A 20,893-nucleotide genomic window follows, 5' to 3' on the forward strand; every position below is an offset into this window, starting at 1 on the left:
TTAGAAAGAATGGTTTGCAGAACAGAACTATTTTACCTAGAGTGCAGATGTTACCACTCCTATACTTCTGTGGAGGAAAAAGTAATCCTCAGACACAAAAGGAAGGAAGCTTAGCTTCAGTATCTTAACCTTCATTGTAACCAAGAGAAGTAATACAGTATGAGAGTGCTAAGTGCAATCAAATGCCAGTGGTCTTGAGCACAGCTCAAATAGCCAGGCTGAATTTAATACACAGTCCAGAGAATCCATTTACCCCCTCCTGCCTCTGCCTTGTAGCTTTTGTAGTGTTATGATCCCAACACTAGAGCAGTTGCTAGTTCCCCACATGTTTTGGCTGTTTCCTAGCATTAAAGCTTTTTAATAGTAATTGCTGTGAAACCTTTGTGGTGTTACAGACTGAAGTACTACAGCAAAGAGCAAAACAGCCTTCGAGCACAAGGGTTGGGTTTGGAATTTGAGCCAAGGTGGTTGCTTCAGCAGACCTCAGCACTAAGCTTTCATGATAGCAATGTATATCTATAAAGGAGTTTGTCCCAAGATAAGTCACAAATTAGAGTGTTGATGTTCAGCAGTAGAATAATAATTGCCTTCTAGAAAGCAACCCATTATGTTGGGATAATTGCAGTCTGATGTTAAATCAGGTTGAGCTCTTTTAAATGAGTGTTACTTTGACATGCTTGTTTAGTATTATGCCACTTGTACAGCTGCCCATTAGTGGTCACTTATAAAGAAAGCTACACTCAGGTGATGAATGCATTATTTAAACAGCTTATATGTATTAACATCAAGCTATATCTTTAGTTTTGCCTTGTAAAATGATTCTCTGGGTGTGTGGAATCAGGCTCAACTTAAGAACTGACTTGTAACCTACACATGATGCACTAGTTAACTTTGTGTGATAAGGCTGTACATTGACTGAAAGAAAGTAGGCATGTCCCAAGTTTCCTGTCTTAGCATGTGACAAGAGAAAGGATGGTAAGTCTGCTTTTCTCACTTCAGCTAGGAGTCTGTTGAATGGAAACATATGAACTAACTACACCTTTCACTGCAGTGTGACTAAAAGGCAAAGTTCAGCACTGTAACTTCTGAAGCAGAAATTATTTGCACCCAGTTCGAAGAATATCTGATACTTGTTTTCCCAAATATGCTTTCCAGGGTTTCACAAGGCTGTTCATGTTCACAAGGAGTTTGCTGGTCCTAGAGTCCTCCTGGCCTGCTATAAGATAATCAGTACCTAGTTTAAGGGGGAAAGAAAAAGAAAAGAAAAAAAACAAAGGCAAAACTTTAGTCAATAAATAGAAGAAAGCAGAACTAAATACAGAATAATACAGAATGTCTCTGTTGCATAAGGATCTGGCATCCAGCACCTCAGCCAGCTCCATCCTGTTTATACATATGCCTTCATTTTCATATTGTCAGTGCTGACTCCTGGGCACACAGGTTCAGTGTGGTCATATTATTATTCTCAGGAACTACAAAGTGGTATGGTTCCAGTGGCCTTACCACTTAGAAATCCAGCACCTCCATATGGAGATGACCAGGTTCAAGTTTAATCTGTCTGACCTTTGTTTTAAGCCATAGTAACTCCATGTGCTTCAGCAGCGTCACTTTTGGCTTGTGTAGGTAGGAGTAGCAGAACTGGATCTGAACAGATGAGGAAGGTGGTATTATATATGAAAATAGCAAGCCAGACTTCCTAGATTCTAACCTAAGATAAATGTAGCAGGGCCTCAGAAAATGAGGTCTGCGAACAAAAAGGTGTGTGACTACAGCTGGACACAAGAAACAAGTACTACCAATGAAATCATACAGTTGCCTTAGTAGATGCATGAACACTCTGTGTTGTATGAACTGTAGGAAGTAGAATTTCTTCAGTGATCAGAATTTAGAGAGGCACCCATGGCAAGTTATATATGAAGTTCTGCACACAGATCTGCAGGGATCTTTGTCCCCTTGCCACTACCACCCTTCTAGAAAAGAAGGTAAAGGTGGGCGTAAAAGTCCCAAGAAGAGAGACACAATAAGATTCCCACCATGAGCTGTGATCTTGGGGCAGGGATTCAGTGTAGCCATAGGTTGAAATCTGCACAAGACTGGGACTTAATTTATATCAAAAGGCATAACATCTCTATCCCTAGCATCTGAATTTCTGAGCTGTATGCCTTCAGCCCTATGTTTCTAAAGAGGTGAAAAGTAAAGCTGAAGAGCTCCAAAGGAGAAAAATGTCCTGTGGTATTTTCCCTCTTCAGGTATCTGTATGGCATCAGATGTGCTCTCATCTTTAAGCAGTATGTTTTATTCATGTCTGATTCAGGGCTCCTACAATTTCACTGATAAATACTTCACATACAAAATTGTGCCGCTGGAGTTTAGGTAAAGGAAAGCACCTTATTCATTTGGACTACATTAAGCCAAAATTTTTATGTGAGAATTCAAAGAAAGCCCACGTTTCAGTGTGAATTCAGGTGCAGGCTTTCACCTGATACAGAGACTGGCAGACAAAATTAGTTTCTGAGACAGCACAAGTCATTTTGCCACAACAGGAAAAATCACAGGGATTTTAATTGGACACAGCCTTTCCCAAAACTACTGCCTCTTGTATGTGGTTTGTTTCAGCTGAGAACTTGTCTTAAAGGATTAAACCTTACATTTTAAGTGAAACACAAGGAATTCCTGTCACTCAGCGGATACATTTTTAATCTAATTCAGAGGGAAAAACATGGAGTAATTTTTCTATCAGCTGCTGCTTTTAGAATGATGACAAGCCACCATTTTCTGTGGTGTACGCTGCAATAAGGAAACAGAATCCCTAGCACACTAGTCACCCTAATGACACCCAGAGTTATTGTCTCTTTGGAATTTGATGCCAGAACATGGCCCCAGAGACTTAGAACTACAGTGATGCGAGGAAAAGTTGTGAGTAACCAAAATCTGGCAGAATTAGACACCTAGCATCTACTTAGGGACATGGTTTAGCAGTGAAATGGGTTGGCAGTTAGGTTTACAGTGTGACTCGATGATCTCAAAAGTCTTTTCCAACCTAAATGATTCTATAATTCTACTTGAAAAAAGTAGAGTCCAGGCTCAAATTTGCAGGATTCTATTTACCCAGAGACTTTAGCTGTTGTTCATTCAAGTAAATATTTCTACCTGTCATCCACTAAGTCATATTGCAGGAAAGGCAGCAACAGGGAAGGTTGAATAGAGGACTATATCTGCTCAGCATTTGACATTTCCCTGCACTAGTGTGGAGCTTTGCAGTCAGTAGTGTGATGTTTCTGCCCGCAGCAGAGCTCAGGAGAAAGCTGCTGCTTTGTACTACCCTGCTTCTCCACTCCACTGCTGCAGGGGAATTCTCATAATTAAGTGAACAAATGTGGATCATTCTGATAGATTGTAGTTAGGGAGCAAACCTAGAGACCTGTCTGAAGCTAGTAATAAAAAGAGGGGCTTTATTTACTTAAAAGATTGTTTTCCTCATTATTGAAGATTTTCCTGTCTTACTTGGTCTGAAGTTAAATTAATTTGGTTTTATACTCTCCACCCATGACTGGTTTCTGATATGCTACAGGTTGTCAGCTCTAGACTTTGATGGAACAAACCATTGAATGCATAAGAATGTACAGCAGAAGAAAGAAGACTTCATTTTCATTATTTGAAACCATTGCAAAGGCATAGAAGAAGCTAATTACCTCTACTGTCCAAAATTTTCTCAGCATTTTCTAGTTTTTCAAGAAGAAGTAAAGCATGATGTGAGAATACAGACTGAGGAAGAAAACTTAGGACATAAAAATACAGGGATTTTTTAATCCCTCACAAATGTTCTTCCAGTCACAGATCAAATAGAGTCACTGAAAGTAAAAAACATTTCCAGGAAGTTTGGGCTTTTTGTTAAAACTTTGTTCTGTGATAAGAAAATGCTTCTTACTACAGCTCTCTATTGACTCCCTCTTTGGTGTGGATGAATCAAAGGACTCTGACCCAGACTGAAGGGAATGTTGAGCAGCTATAGCTAATGATCAGAAATAACTCTCACCACTGTTTAGAAGGGGAGAAAAGACCTGTTAAGCATTTTGTCCTTACCAGGATTGAGAATGGGACACGTACATCCCCTGTTGGTCCAGGATTCTGGGTAAATGCTTCTGTTGCTCCGAGCAATTTTCACTTTGCCTGATTTCAGCACCTTCTTCACTTTCACAACAACTTCTGCGTGGGTCCCTTTGTCATGAGCTGATAGGATTCTTGCTTTTATCACTGCCACAAAACACACCCAGGTAGAGACCAGCAATGAATTTCTAAACTAATTTTGGTTTATGCTGCTAACAGGTAGAATTTTAGCACCTTGAAAGAAGACATGAAGGAAACCCACTCCAGTTGTACAGAATGCATATTCCAAAGTCTGCCCAATTCAGTTATGGTTGTTTTAAATACATTTGAAGAAAACCCAAATTCTTCTGTCAAAGTAGTTAACTGACCCTTTTGCCATGCTATTGAGCAACCACTTTTTAATGGGCAGTTGCTTGGAATATAGGGAAACACTTGTAGGTATACATAGGAAAGGTGGAAAATATTTCAGCAGCTAACAGTCTGATTTTCAGCACACTGATTCTAGGCTTTAAGTTTTGCAGCTTGAAAACTTGTTTTGAGCTTTAACACTCTCAAAGATTTTGCCTTGTGGGAAGGAGCTGTCGGCTGTACAGGAAGGAAGTCGGGAAGTTTCCCATCAGTCTGCAGACATGTCACACGTCTAAAATGCCACGATTGCACAACAAACCAGAAAAAGCATTTTTGTTCCGTGGCCCAACATCTGGTCACCATGATAAATGCCTGTTCCTTTCATTTAACAGGATGCCATAACTTTTTTGGCAGGGTTGTCTTGTCTAGATCAGCCCCACAAGGAGGCTTTGTTGTGTCGTGACATGAGCACATCAAACCTTTGGATCACAGAGCTTTCCTTTTCTGCTTCATGTGATGGCATGAACCAGGTGTTCACAAACAACAGGATTAAATACATTGCTGGTAATCAAGAATGGCCATTTGAATGTGCATAATGAGTGCAAGAACAATGGCAATTTAGATGCAAGGCTTTTAACATTAATTGATGCTGAAGCCAACCATTCCACCAGGTTACAATTCTCACACTCTCTCTGCTGTAAAGAGAGAAGCCAAATGGGTGGAAAGGAGACATCACAGAGCTTTGCATGCAAAATGCTCTTCAGTTCTGTTCAGAAGTTGGACATGTCACTAGACAAAAAAGGCAGAAGAAATCCCAGCTCTTATTTCATGACTTAATCTTGTCTTTTTTTGTAGATATCAGCTTATAACATGCATAGAGAGAATACTGTGAAATCATCATACCTTGAGGGTATGTCACCCACTTACCATAAGCATATTTCATTTGGCAGAAGTCAGTGACACTTCCAAGCACCTTTTCTTTGCACACACACTTTTCTAGCAGGGGAGCCACAGAACACAAAGGATTGGAGAAGCGCCAGAGCACGAGAGAGAAAACAAAGGCAAATGATACTCAGCTACAAAGTTATATGTATATAGTTCCCATAATCTGGATGGACTTTAAAAGTAAATTTGAGAGTGAGCTCAGTTATTTGCTAATCTGTTCCTTGTTAGATGATGCCATAATTGTTCTGAAATATGATCAGTATTGTCAAGTAAAATGCGGCTCTCATGGGGTCTGTGGTACTGTAAATAAACTGAAAAGAGATTTTTTAAGAATCAGATTGAAGTATAAATCATGTAAGTAATAACACCCTCACTCAATCCTTTGAACTAAGAAATTCTGATCCTTGTTGGTGTCAAGGTAATATCCCTCTCAAAGTCAAGGTATGTAGTAGGTGGCAATATGGCCTCAGGGTCTTTGTTTAATTTCATTGATGCCTGGAAGTGCTGACCTTCATACATGGCAAGCAGAAGTGAGAGCTATTAAGTATTAAAGGCTCATTCTGTAACCCTGCTTATTTTGTAATATTAGCTGGCTACAGCATACTTTTCTTTCTTTCCTAATCTGTTGTGCCATGAGGAATACCTTGCTCTTAAAATTACTTGCATTCCACCCCGGAGGTGGTGATGGCTGACACAATCTTTATACAAGTAGCATTTGAAGTTCTGAACAGTGACTGAATGCTTGAGAAGGAGCTGTGCAAAATCAGAAACATTTTGACTATAATTACAACCACAAAAGAAGAATATTTATTCTACACAGTCTTGCCTGTGAATAACCAATTTCCAGCTCCAAAGCTGGATAGTACACTTGGTCTGGAAAATAATGTAAGTGCAATGAGAACCTATATAGTTCAGATTAGCAGACGTCACCAGCAGAAGGGGGACAGACAAGGTGAAGATGAGTGGGGGGCTTTGTCAGGGTGGGGAGAAGAATTGGCACTGAGTGAAGTGTTTAAAATGCTCCCAGACTGTGGGCTCCTAGGCTGGATGCTCTACCTGGGTGCCTCAGTGCAGAAAATCCCTGCTCATGGTCATTCCATCTCCACTCCTCTTCACTCTCATTGGTTGGCATTTGCACCAGGTCAGGGATTTGTCCCCCAATGGGGATGTTAAAGAATGGCTCGTTCTCATAGCTGGAAGGACACACAAAACAAAAGACTTGGTTAGGACACCAAATGATTGGGGAGCAAGTGTTTGCAGCATGTGGCTGTATCCAGACAGATGAGCTTTGCTTTCTTCAGGTTGGGAGTGCAAATAAGACTTCATGCCATACACAAGATCATGCCGTATCGCAAGATCTAGGCTTTTATTTAGGCCTTACCGCAGCTGACTTAGCATTTTAAAAGGTAGTTACCTACTGAATTAAGTGACTCAAAGTCAGTGAGCACTTGTGGATTTCACTAGGAATCGAGGGCACCTACAGGACTGGTGAAACTGCTGTCACTCAGCAATTCATAGGATTTCTGTACTGATTAATACACATTTAGGGCACAGATATCTAGAAGCACACTTTGTAATTCATTTTACGCTGGACACAGATCTCCAGGCAAGGTCTCCAGACTCTTCCATCCATTCTCTGTACGTATTTTCCATCTGATTCTCTAGTTGCCTCTTATTACTGCAAAAAGTCATCATTTCAAGATTGTCTTGGGTAAAACAATGGGCTTTAAAGTGTACCAGCCACCAAACGGAATCTAAGAAACCATTTATCATTTATAGCCACCTTTTCACATGGTTGTGCACCCTCCAGTATTCTCCAACTACTATCACTGCCACAGTATTTTTGGTTAATCTTTGTTTCATTTCATAAAGTGGTCTGGATTGGAAGGGACCTCTGAAGATCATCTAGTCCAAACCCCTCTACAGTAAGCAGGAACATCCTTAACTAGATCAGGCTGCCCAGAACCCTGCCGAGCCCCACTTTGCCTATCTCCAGGGATCCCATCTCAAAGTGAACCCAAAGGAGGGCTTCGTTACCCATTGAAACAGTTTCCAGTGTGCTGGTCACAGTCTCTGGCACAGTCACAGGGGCGACAGCCATTTTCTCCAAAGCCCCAGTAGCCCATGAGACATCTGTCGCAGTGGGGCCCTGCCACGCCTGGCTTGCAGTAGCAGAATCCTGTCTTGGGGTGGCATCGCCAGCTCCGGCTGAACGTTGTGTTGACTGAACCCATTGGCTGGCAGGCGCAAGCTATGGAGATAGGGTAAGAGGTGACTCAGATTATGTACCCAGGGGTCATCTGGTTAAGTGACATTTTTGCAAGGCTTCTAAACTCATGCCTTCTACCTTATGCTCAGTAGTTTTAAGTCAGAACTGGTAGCCTCCATCTGCAACATTATGTTTGTTTCTTTTTAACTTGTTAAGCACAGCAAAGCAAGTACAACCGGGACCCATAGGTGTGAAAGTTAGCTTTTCCCTGCTGAAAGAAGAACCTCTTCTACAGAACTCTTGGCCCTATAAGGTTTTGAACTGGTAGCAGAAAGCCTCCAGTGTGTTTACTTTTAAAGGGGCTTGCAAGTGATTCTCTTCTAAAGTGTTTTTAGCAAAAGATGGACTAGGATGGAGAAGGTGAAAAATGATAGCTGGTGCCTGGATTGTCTTTCCTGTGAACACAGATCACAAAGCTACTGTCTCCTCTGGGGCTAGATGCAGCTTATGCAGATGACCAAGTATTTTTTTTTCTATTTCTGTCTCAAAGAAGTCCACAAATTTCCTTCAGTGCAAGTTCTAAGGGAGACATCTCACCACACAGTACTGTATATGTGGAAGGAAGCTGATGACATTTTTTGTACAAACAGATGAGTGGATTTGTTGCCAGGAAGCCAAAAAGAGTATGAGAAAATCTCTAAACTGACTAGCCTGGCAGCTTAACAGCAACTTCTCAGTAAAACAGATCCTGAGAGAAACTCTGTCCTCACAGACAATAAATTGTCATAACCCCACAGTACATTCCCAATGTGACAGCATCAGGGAGTGAGGTGGAATGCAATATAGTTACAGATAGTGGTGCAAAGCCAACACAGTTGACGACTCTTCATCGGGGCAGAAAGGCTGAGATAAAACACAAGCAATAAACATAACCACTCATTTCTGACATTCAGACAAGTTTGATTAAAATGAGAACTGAAAATGAGCTTAACTCCAGACCTTCATATTTCAGTGCTCTTATTTTTTTGTATTCACAAAGCAGGGTGCCTTGACTTTTGCTTATAGTGGGGACTGAGAAGCAAATGCATCACTACTTCATCCATCTGGAAGAGGGCACAAATAAACATCTCATGGCTAAGACTCACTTCAACAGAGATTTTCAGTTAAATGTTGGACACCCAAGATGTTTAGATAGCTTGGATCAGGGGCCAGCATTTTGGATGATTATCTGAACTAAACATGGTCATCCAAGCTTTTCAAGTTTGGCCATCACTGCTTCTAATCAAACTCCTTTTCTTCTTGGGCTCACAAATAAGATAGCAAATGAACACTCTGATTCCACACATTGTTTTCCAAGGGGAAGGGGCAAGGATGTGACTGTGAAGGGTGTTAAGTGTAGCAGGGGCACATCCACTTTCATCTGCACCCTCCTGTTGCATGCTCAAGAAAAGAAAAGATCTTTTGAAATAGTACAAGGAAAAGAATGAGCCATTTTGTTTCAAGGGCATTTCTCTTATGATCTGCTTACTACATAGTAATTTTTTTTTCACCATGCCCTGTGTTCTTCATGCCAATATTTTTAATAATATTATTATTACACTCTGCTGTAGACAGCTCTCAGTCAGTTGTTTTCAAGGGGCACTAGCACAATAGCCTAAGGACAGAAAATAAGCGTGCTGTCATGGGCAATGTACTCAACACAATGAGCTGGTTGGCGGATGGCAGCAGGCTCGCCTGTTTGCCACAACGCGGTCTTGACTTCGGGAGCAAACCCAGGGATTTTGCTGTCAGTTCTGGAGAGCAGGTGTAACAATGAAGTGCTCATTAGCACTGACAGTTTCAAAGGCAAGTTCTGATTTGTTACTGCACAATTTTAATTATTTTTGCCCAGATTTTTGCAGAGCTGGCTACATCACCCTGAAAGAGGAGACACTTAGCTCCATCCATCCATTTGAGGATAAGGAGGGGAAAAGCATGCTTCCTTTACTGCAGACAGGTCTCAGCCACAAGAAGTAAGTCAACCACATCTGGGTTGACTTGATTCCAGGTCTCTGATTACTCTGTAATATCTCTGTATGTAGGATCTACCTGTGGAGTTTTCATCTCTAGTTTCCATCTTATTTCTGATATTCAGGTTTCATCAGCTAGTGTCACATAACAGATGGGTAAATCATTAGCATCACTAGACTACCTAGCATTGACTGAGACTAGATCCTGATTCAGGAATGAAATCTTCTCCCTTGCTCTCCCTAAGGGGAAGTATTACAGGACAGTGAGTGATAGCAGTGGCAGAAGCTGATGAGGAGAGAAAAAAAAAAGGGTTTTCTTTTTTATTTCTTTTCATTTGGGGGCTACAGTTCAGGAAAAGTAAAGTTGCCTAATACACTCTGGGGGATAGTCCCCAGTTTGGAAACAGGACAGCTTCTGGTGGATCAGAAAGCAAGCTGAGTAAGTAAACGTACAACACTTTCAAATGAGTTATACAAGTGGCTTGCAAACGCTTTGCTCAGTCTGTGTTTATTTAGCATTTCAGCTTGGGTGTGTACATTGTCTGGCTTCCAGAGTATTATGGCCAAAATCCCCGTTGTGCATCTAAGGTAACTCCCAAAATGAGAGCCCACATGTCACATGCTGAAGGGGCAGCTGTTGATGACTGGGCTTTATCTGTTTAACAGCACTACAGATTTGCAGATAAACCTCACGATTAAAGAAACATAAAAGGAAATTTCCAAAACCTTACCCTTTTACATTTCCCAGTATTTGATAACCAACATCTTTCTCAGTTGACTTTGTCTTCTTTCTTTTTTTTTTTTTTTTTGCTGCTTCTTCTTTTGCTTCAAAAGAAATTTGGCAAAGCCTTGGTTTCCCTCCATCCACCTCCCTGCCTAACAAAACACCAGCCGACATGACAATGGCCTTGTTTGTCAAAGGCATCATCAATTATGTTAGGGACGGTGTGCAGACAGTTCTGGCTCAGAGATGGCTGGTTTATTTGGGTTCTCCCCTTGACAGCAGTATAATGAACAATTTAATCATTGTTGTTCAGAATTGGTTATCAGTCATGAGTACCACAAAGCATCTTCTTGCCTTTTCTAATCTCACTTCTATACTGGAGGTTTGTGGGTTGTTGGTTTTTTTTTCCAGAAACTACTGTAAAAAGGAGACAAGGAATAATGAAAAATGAATAATTCATACAGCAGTCTCCACTCAAGTCCTCAATAAATCTGTCTGCCCTCAGCACAGCTGCCTTTCCCATGTAATTAGACACAGATGTAAAATATAATATTGGTTCTAACACTATGGTCCCAACTTACAGGAAAATAGCAAGTGCTGCAAGTAGTTAAGTGGACTTGGAGATATCCTTGCCTTTAACTTACGTCTAATACTACTGCATAAGATAGAGCTATGAGCAGACTCTGGCTGTTTGATGAAAAACAGGCAAAATAAAAAATCAGGCAAAGCCTTTGGAATCTGAGATATATACACATGCATCTTTGGAGCATATGACCAAATCAGGTCAATTTTTAAAGCATGTCAGATGTGGGGATTGACTCAGCCCATGATGTTTCTTAAATGAAGAAAATAAGATAGACAGCTGTGTGTGTGGTCAGGCTGATTAAGACAGACTTTGAACCAAGATGTAATCAGGCCTTTGTGATATTACAATTAAGAGTTCACTCCCTCTGCTCAGAAGTAAGAGGATGAGAAGCAGAGCTTTTCAGAGTATGTGTGTGCGAGTGCATCTGGGCACATTTTAATTTCCAATCCTTGTGCTCAGAATGAAAAAAGCTTGTTTTCCTGGAGACCCTTTCTAATGGTCTACATGCCTGCATTATTTTTTCAGCTAAGCAAAGGGTGAAGTACAAAGGATGGTGCCGTTTCAGAAGGATCCCTTAAGCCTCCAAATAAGCCACAGGAAAGAGCCAAGGATACAGCAGCTTTTCTAACCATTGGTTAGGAAATGATTAGGCTTCCGAGTCAAAGCTTCCATACAAGTTATATCTAAACTACATAATCCTGTGTTGTCACCCCCAATAACAGGCAGGTGTGTGCCTTGCTCTGAGGCTCTTTTCATGCCTTCCATTTTTTTTTAAAAACACAGATTTAAGCAGTGTCAAAACAATGCTCTGCACATGATCTGGTTGTCATTCATTCCCAGCTGCTAGGAACAGGAGAAGCAAAGGGATCAGAGGCAGGCTACCTCTGCAGACAAAAAGGAATAGCCAATTCACACTTACATGTCAAATTTCAACAGATGTTTTTCAGAGGCATGTCTTTGCAGCAGTCTCACATTGAAGGGTCAGCAAAGGGTGGTTTGGATAGTGCCTGCACATCCGATTGTTATACAACATTTTTTTCATAGCAGTGATTAAGGGAGAATGCTGTTCATTATGACTAATGCTTAAAGACTCTTTCTGGGCCTGAGCAGTGCCCTGTTAACTTTCTGGGAGCCTGAGGGGGATATTACAGCTGAAGCTAGACTTTGCTCTGGATGGCAGAGCACTCTTCAAGCGTGCTTTCTCAAAGGGATTAGAACAGCATTTCATTCAGCTTTTTCATCAGATTTCCTTTCCCAGCTCAGTATCTACTGTACACAAGGGTCAAGTTTTGATCTCCCATTGATGGTTTTTTTTTTTCCCCAAGTTCAAAATGGGAAGCTGAGGAGCAGGTTGGTCTCACCCACATCACCCATTCAGTCTCCTGTTTGCAGTTTATTACACCTTTTCAGCACTTGCCTAGTGGGTGGGGGTTTTATTTAGGGTTGTTAGTCTGGCCCTGTTTGCATGGTTTTCCGAAAGTGAGAGGATGTCTTGGAATTGGTACATCTAAATCCTCACAAATGTGCTAGCTGAGAAGTGGCAGCTCTTCAATTTATGATCAGCACACTGAGGTAACTGATAGTCCAGTTAGTTGTCTAATATCTTAAATATCAGCAGCACTCAAAACATCAGCTGTTTTTCTGCTGAGTAACCAGACATTTTAGGATCACACAACCTGAATAATTTGGTGTGGTGTAAGTAAATTAAGTTTAATAGCAATGCAAGTTTTGCAACCTAAAGGGTGCAGAAGACAGCCTCCGTCTTACATCTTGCATGAGGCCTTTCAGTTTGATGCCAGCTCTAGGCATAAGAAGCTGATGAGGATAGCACTGGAGGTGAAATCTTCTAACCAAAATAAACTCTGCCTGTCTGCATTCATGTTTCTGGTTTTCCTGTCACTGATAATAAGCAAGAGTGAAGCAGTCCCTGAAAATTCTTCACAGAGGTACAGCATAACATGAGGTGCATGCTCATACACTGCCTGAAAACCACATGGGAAGTGTTTAGGGATCATTTCTTTCATCATACAAACCACCACCCTATTAAGGTAATTTGTCAAATGTCACTGTGGGAATTCTCCTCCTCACTGTAAATAGAAAAGGCACAGACTTTACAGCTATATAGCCACAGTGTCACTTCTATTTCCACACAGGTACAAGCATCATGCACCCCTCAGTCTGCTGTAAAAGCTAAGGCCTTCTGCTGGCAGCAAAGTGTTCCCAGGTGAAAAGAACATCATTGTACTTGACTGGCACAAGCGGAATAAAACTCTTTCAGCAAGGTAAATTTCTGAACAGTTTTTCCTTTTGCTATGCAGAGTATTGGCAGGAGGTACTGAGAGGCCTGTAACCAGACCAGACAAAAGAGGCAGAGGTAGAATCAAGGTCTGATTTCATCCAGGCAAACTGTTCTAGAGTTTCTTCACAGATAGGCTGTATTTTCAAACAGTGGTTTTTCTTTTTTCCTCCTCACTGCTTTCCAGTGCTCCTTGACTTTATCTGTTATCTAACATTACACATGATGTTGGGTACTACACCATCACCCTCCTGTTAAATACAAGAGTTCAAACCTAGATTCTTTCAGGTACTATGAGATTGAAAACTAATCTTCTGGCAAAACAAATTATTCTCATTACGATATTTATCTGTAGTAAATCTGCTCAGAGCATAAACAAGACTAGAAAGGAGCCACTGTAGAGCACTGGAATACAGTGAGAGTTAGATAAGCTCACCCTCAGTCAGTGTTCTGGGGTGAATGTTATGAAATCAAAAAAGGGTTGCATGGAAACTGTCTGTGCTGGCACTAGAGATCCAGTAGAAAGAATACAAAAGAGCAGAAAGATAGAATGTATCATGGCCAGAAAGTTTAAGCAATATCACAGGCCATACAGTCCTAGGGAGAGGAGTGTTTGTGACCTGAGTGTTTAAAAACACTCTTGATGAAACACATTGGAGCCAAGGATGCTTTAAAGGCCAGTAGGCATGAGTATGGATGAGAAAGGATGAAATTCTTTGTGCTGCAACTGATGTCTGAAGGGGAAGGAAAACTATCCAAAGGGAGAAATTACATTATGTCTATCGTTGGAAATAGCAACCTCCCAGAGAGATGCCAGATGGAACCAGATGTGAAGACTGGCAGGATACTCAGGAATTGTTTACACTAAGTAGGGGAGATGTGGGCTATGTTCCAGACTGGCTAGGTGCAAACTACCTTGATCCAGAGGTTGTACACCCTCTGGGTACAACCATTAGTGCCTCTATGCTGAGCTGCTTCTTAACGCATCCTGCTGAAGTGTTAATGAGGCAATTAATTTAGGCTGAGCTGTAGAATCCAGAGATAACTCTGAGCGAGCTCTGATCTATTTGTTCCCAAGTGGAAAGGCATGCTCTCATGCTTCCTACGCCTTCTGCAGCCATTGTTATACGTGTTCATGTGTACAGATGTTGCACAATCAATTGGAATTTCACAACAGACACAGTCTTAAGAGTTATAGAAAACCCCAGCTAAACAAAATATGCCTCAGGAAAGAACCACCATATTATTTGAAACAAGCACAAGAAGACTACACCTTTCCCTGTAATGCAATGCATTTGAAGAAGTGTATCTCTTATAACCCAAAGAAAAAATGTTGGGAGAAACAGGCACAGAAAATCAGGAAGGTGTCCTTGATAAGAAAACTGCAGTTTAGGAAAAAAAAGACAAAGAAAGTATAGTCATCCTCATGAGGTACTTCTATAGGAGTTATTGGTTTCTTTCTTTTCATCATGTTCTCAATGATTCTTTCACCATTTGTTTGCCTCTGCCATATGTAAGAAGAGTCACTTACGTCTGCAGACCTCTGTAGAAGACATGGGCTTCCCTCTGTCTCTGTAATACCCTGGTTTACACCTTTGACACCGATGCCCCTCTGTGTTGTGCTTGCAGTTGTCGCAGACTCCACCACTGCGCTTTCCTGATGCCAGCCAGACACTCAGATCAAAATGGCAGCTGTCAGCATGGTTGTGACAGCGACACTCTGGTGGGGAACAGAATATATTTCAGGCTTATAGGACAGACACAGCAATACTGTTCAAATGGCATCATTTTCCTGCTGTGAATCTTGGAGACAATACCCGAATGTAACATGTTTCATCTGCCTGCAGCCCTTGATTTTCATGAAAACAAGCAATTGCAACAACAGAGGTCTGAGAAGCCTGGGTCATTGAGAGCTGTGTGGCTTTCTTACAGTAAGACAAACCAAACCAATCTGATGGTATCATAAACCCTTCACAAATGCCTGGAAAGCTGAAACATTCAAGGGGACATAGCTGCATGAAAACCAGATTTCTGCCTTGTAAATTCCAATTCCCAACAGGCCAAATGGCTTAGCTGCAGTAAAACAATTGTACATATCGAAGCTTTCCATTAGTGACCCCAATGTCTATAACAGAACCACTAGTGTAAATTGACAAGGGTCTTTGTTAGGGAACTTTGCCTGTTGGCACAGTGAGTTCTCATCCTGAAAGCCTGGATCTGAAAACTCCCTCACACTTACTTCTGCATTCATTTGGTGCCCCTGTTTTTCCATCTCCTGGCTTCCAAGGCTGATCATTGTACAGTGGTGCACATTTCTCACAGTGGTCCCCTGCTGTGTTGTGTCTACACACACACTTCCCATGGACCTGTCAGGGGCAAGAGAATACATTCAAATAGCTACAAGCAAGAACATGGAGTGCCCAACAGCCTCATAAGGAGCTGGAACTTGCCTGCACAACTCCCACAAAACTGCCTCGCTCTCCTAGGAAACCCACAGAGCCTGGAGGTTCAATTGTAGCTTTGTCTCTTCATGTGGTCAGTAAAGATGCCGATTTTTCCTCTTCCAGTTTAAATGTTGCACGTGGCAACAATTTCTTTGTAACTTTTCAGCTGGCTGTTTTACTAGTACATTGATGAACAACCTCTAGACTGTTTAAACTGGGTAAGCTAACACAGTTTACTTTGATGTACATGTTCAGGGCAAGAGCATGCAAAGAGCCTGAGGAGCCAGTCACCTCCAGCTAGTGTCAAACACACACTTGGCTCGCAGAGTTGAGTCACAGGATAGCACAATCTAACAGAAGATGCTGGACCCTGTCTCATTTGATATTAGTGGTCTGGAAGAGAGAGTAAATATAGGGCAATGAAATCAATATGAATTACTAAAGTAAATTGTTGGAAGAACAAGCAAGTAGTCCCAGACCTCCTAGAAGAGTTAAAAATGTAGCACACAAAAACACCCAAACCAAAACCAAACATCAAAACACCCCAAAACCAACAACTAAAAAAAACCCAAAACAAAAACCAAAAACAACCCTGGAAAAATACAAACCAGTGCATCCACAGAACATACATTCTGTGAGAGAAAAGCACTGATGTTTGGAGAGACTTAGGTACAGAAGGCATTAACCAAATGGGTTAGCAGAACAAGCCTAGTAAAATTTTGGGCTGTGTAACTAAATGCAGTGTAACTCTGAGCAGATAGGAAATTGTCCCTGCAATGCTGTGTTTGGTTTTGAACATCTTATTACCATATAAATGAGAAATTGGAAGATGGTCAACAATATGTGAGCAAAAGCTGACATGGATGAAGAATGGTGCTGATCTACAAGCACTTAGCATGTAAACCCAGCTAAGCTAGGAAACAATGGTTTACAAAATATTTGTGGGAGAAAAAAAAGTGCAAAAAGCTTTGACTATAAATGGCTGACTTGCAAACTTCTCTGTGACTACTTGAAAAGTTACTTAAAGAAAAGAACTTGTATCCTCGGTACTTACCTGCCCCCATTGGAACACAATGATTTTTAGTCATAAAAATATTTGGAATCAGGTATTCAGACAAGAAACCTGACCTTGACAACTGAGATTGTTCAGCCCTCAGATGGAAAGTTGTTATTGAACTGGTTCTGTTCTCTGGTCATTTCTTGCACCAGGAGTATAATAGCCAGATCCCCTACAGACTGTGATTTGGGTTTTCTAATTAAGAAGTGGGATTCCAATATCGGTTTCCCATGCTTCAAAGAAAGGGCTTCCTGGAAAAATTATCTGAGGAATTATGCAGCATAAGGAGGAGGAAAAAGGGTAAGGTGGGACCACAGGTCATGTTCCACCCTCATAACAAGGGAAGTTACTAATTAGTAGCACGCATTTCACACACAATGGGACACTCGTAGCAGATCAGGAAATGCACAGAAATCAGGGACTAGATTCTGCCTCCATGTGCTGTTGAGGATGCTAAGCTCTGTAAACCACTGTCACAGTCCTGGCCCACTGCATGCTACACAAAGAGCCGAGGCCAAAATTTCGTTTTGATTGTGGTGTGAACTGAATCTAATCCTTTAATCTCACCACTAATGTCAGTTATGTTTCTCCATAGTCTTTCCTGAAAGTCAGACTCTCCCTTTGCAGTTCCCCCTTCCCCCCATCTCACATAGCAGGTAGCTGGGGATCAAGAGAGAAATGTTCAAAAGAGCAGTTGCATGAATACTCTCCCCTGCCCCCAGATTCATCTCCCTGCAGCAATTTACTCTCCACTCCCCTGGTTTCTAATCCTACCAGACCAGATATGTTGTGTAGCCAGCAAAAGGGATAGGCTGCAGCTGATGCCATTGCCCCTCTACGGCCAGCTGGCAGATTTGCTGCTGCACAGAGCGGTTGGCTGCCTCCTCACGGAAGACTGAGCACAGACTTCAGGGTATGCATTTGTCAGAGCTCAGCACCAGTAAACCTCAGGAGGATACAGCATGTAGCACATTACATGGTGCCTCTCCAGACCTTTGCAGAAGAAAAGTCACCCATGTTCAAAGCGCTAAATAGGATGACAAATTACCAAGACAAAAATACTAATAAGCAACAGTGTCGGGCTTCTCCCTGTTTGGGTTTGGCTCTTATAAATAACCCCCTGTGGACACAGGGGCTGCTTCTCAGAAGTCATACAACAGAGAAAAGGACCAGGAGTGAGAAAAGATAAAAAGAGCCTGACCCAGAAAGATCAATTTTAACATCCCCAGACTTCAGACCGCCTGAAGTTTACAGCTCATTCCAAAATGGATCACAACTAAAATCTTGGACCCAGTCACTTCTTAGGAAAATGATAGTGTAGTTAAATATAAAATTCATAAATGGGCCCATTGGGTTTTTTAGAGGTATGTACAAAAACTATGTATTCACTACCTAAACTAAAATTACATGAAAGAAATGCTGAGATTGTACAGTTGGGAAATGGCAGAATGAAACCATGCAATCTTGCTTTAGCCTTGAATGACATGATCAAATATTCATTATTCCACAGGACCCTGTGCTTACAGTGCACAGCACAGATGGTGTCAACACTCATGAACAATTAGTCAGAATGTAAACAGGAAAATGCAGTGAGAAAGGAAGAGTCTGGTAGTTCTTTGGAGGTAAGTAGATGTGTTAGTTTGCTTATTGCCCATGGGTTTGTTGCAAACTGTAGCTTGTGGAGGCTATCTAGGAATGGCATGTGGTGAGTAGGACAGAGGCATAAAGGAAGCTTCCTGCCTGTGATCCCTGCTATTGAATAGTTTACCAAATATATGTGGAAGGATGGCTGGCTTAGACAAAAGGGTTGAAAAGCCAAGCAGCCAGCAGACAGGAGAGTCACTGAGCAGGCAGAAGTAACCAGTGGGGCTGGCACAGAACCATTTTAAATAAGCGTTAGGCCTGAGGACTACCCTCTTTTAAGAGCAAGGCTTCAGAACAGGGTAAATAATTGATGGGCACTGGGGCAAAGAGAAAGCAAATCTGCCATGTGACTCTGGATGAGTATCTCATCCATAATCTCATAGCTTTCACAGGTGAAAACAGCAAAGGAGAGTACAACATGGGGTGACAATGAAGTATAGAAAGGAGTTGGGTAAAGGAAGGGAGCAGAGACAAATAGCTCAAGTAGAACATGCCTGAAAAAGGTGATTAATGGATGTAAGTGGCTGTCTCCTGGTTAATGCAGGAGAAACTGAGCTGTGAAAGAGACCTGTTACTCTTAAGCATGAGGTGAAATAAGGGTAGGTGAAGTGACCGCAAGTAGCAAGACAAACAATTTGTTCTGCTAGAGAGAAAGAGACTGGAGAGTCAGCCAGAGACCAAAGTTCAGGAAGCAACAAAAATGAAATACAGGAAGATGTCAGATAACATAGGAAATGGGATATCTACTTAGGGAAGGGAAAATATGGGAGTCACACTCAATGCCAACACAAAGAGAGCAGGCTTGTCCCTGGCTTATTATTCACTGCTGAGGTAAGTCCACCTCTCTCTCACAAAAGTGAGTCCAAAAATTTAGAAGACTGTGCTCTCTACCAAATGCCAGACTGCAGGACACACAGCATCTCACGGGAAGACAAAAATGAGCATGCCAAAGTAGAGAAAATAGAGAAACAAAGATTCAGGGGAATTATTTCCACCACCCCCCCCCCCCGAGCCCTAAAAAGCAAAGTCTGGATTGCAGGAAGAAGAATTTCATGAGGGAGATGATTGTCAGGGAGGAACAAAGATCAGTTGCTCTTTAAGCAGTGAAGAGCTATAAGCTGAGGGTTAGCCCAGCACAGACTGTACTTACTGAAGGAGCACCATTCTGAGCACAGAGCAGGCATCTAGTACTACATCTCCCTGGGGCTGAGCTTAAATGAGGTCCCCAGACCAATGGACAGAGAGCATGGGCAGGAGTCCCAGGTGGAGCTGCTTGGGCCTGTCCTTTTAGTGCCTTCAGGAGCTTGGTAGGAGTACTTCGATTGCCATTGGAATAATGTAATTGGAAGCTTTAGGATACCTGACTACTAGCAGGCATCTGAGAAAAAAAACACAACTTCACCTATATAGCTTTGGAGCAGACAACCCAGGTGGAGGGTGCATGAAACCAAGGTATGAGGAATAGAGGTTTACATGAGATTCATGCCATCAATTAGGAAACCTAGCCAGTTTTCAGCTAAAGCTCCATTAGTTTATGACATGGATTTATGTGAGTAGATACAAATGCATTGGTACAACAGGAGATTGATTGAGATCCTGGAGATTTCTATCTCATGTCTCTCGTATTTCACTTTCTCCTGAATGTTCAATGTGTGATGCTGCATCACTTGACATATACTGATCCTTAGATGCAAAAGTATTTAGGCCTCCATGGGCCACAGTGGTCATTGCTGCAATAATTGAGCACTTCAGGAATATTACATAATTTGTTTTCACGATACCTCCCTTCATCTGCTTCTCCTCATTACCATTCATTGGAGCATTATTGTATTGAGAGCTCAGTCACCGACCAATTCTTTTCTGAAACTGGGGAATGGATCAGATGTACTGGCAGGTAAGAAGACTATGTGATCATATCAACTTCCTCATTTCAGAAGACAAGTCTGAAGTACTATGTGCATAACCTGCACTAGTTTGTATTCTTGCATTCCTGCTTTCTGAGTGTGCTACTCTTGTCGCTAACACATGTGCTGAGCTTTGAAAGATGAAACCTGTTGTTTTAAATACTCATACTCTGGATGCATCAAACTTCCAGTTTTTTTATCAGCTTCTGCAAAGGGCAGAAGTTTGTAGGCTGACATACTTGCAGTTAAAGGATATTGTTAGTCCAGGAAAGGTAGAAAACTGTGATGCTAAGCTCTCGATTGCCATCATATTGCCTTTAATGAACACAAAAGAAAGCTCTGGTTTCATTTTTCAGCATAGCAGCTATGCTCTCAGGCTGTGGTCTCATGATGAAAAGTTTTTGGGGATAATCTCAATTTGAGAGTTTTCTGCTTTCCTTACTACTTCTTTCTTGCTATCATCTTCTGCATCATTCCCTAAGCCTTATGTAAACTGGGCTGTGAAACTAAACCATGTTAAAAAAAGAGTTTAAAGCACTTTTTCTCCTTGGCACTAGTATTTTTAGCCTGGTATTAATTCCCTCATCTGTCTCGCAGTACAGTCGTGCTGTTACAAGCCC

General features: G+C 41.6%; 1 protein-coding gene across 2 annotated transcripts in view; it reads right to left on the reverse strand.

Annotated features, from left to right (window-relative positions):
- Positions 1 to 786: 786 nt before the first annotated feature.
- LOC104308086 (netrin-4) overlaps positions 787 to 20,893 on the reverse strand; it is a 48,702-nt gene continuing 28,595 nt past the window's right edge. For both annotated transcript variants that reach the window (XM_054161512.1, XM_054161507.1), the window contains exons 4-10: positions 15,464 to 15,590; positions 14,756 to 14,944; positions 7,438 to 7,651; positions 6,457 to 6,593; positions 5,383 to 5,451; positions 4,084 to 4,254; positions 787 to 1,234 (exon numbers count right to left, since the gene is read on the reverse strand). In XM_054161512.1, the coding sequence (XP_054017487.1) occupies positions 1,098 to 1,234; positions 4,084 to 4,254; positions 5,383 to 5,451; positions 6,457 to 6,593; positions 7,438 to 7,651; positions 14,756 to 14,944; positions 15,464 to 15,590 (1,044 nt within the window). In that variant the 3' untranslated portion in view covers positions 787 to 1,097. The remainder of the gene's footprint in view (positions 1,235 to 4,083; positions 4,255 to 5,382; positions 5,452 to 6,456; positions 6,594 to 7,437; positions 7,652 to 14,755; positions 14,945 to 15,463; positions 15,591 to 20,893) is intronic.

The sequence above is a fragment of the Dryobates pubescens genome, chromosome 1, assembly GCF_014839835.1.
Source record: "Dryobates pubescens isolate bDryPub1 chromosome 1, bDryPub1.pri, whole genome shotgun sequence".
NCBI lineage: Eukaryota > Metazoa > Chordata > Aves > Piciformes > Picidae > Dryobates > Dryobates pubescens.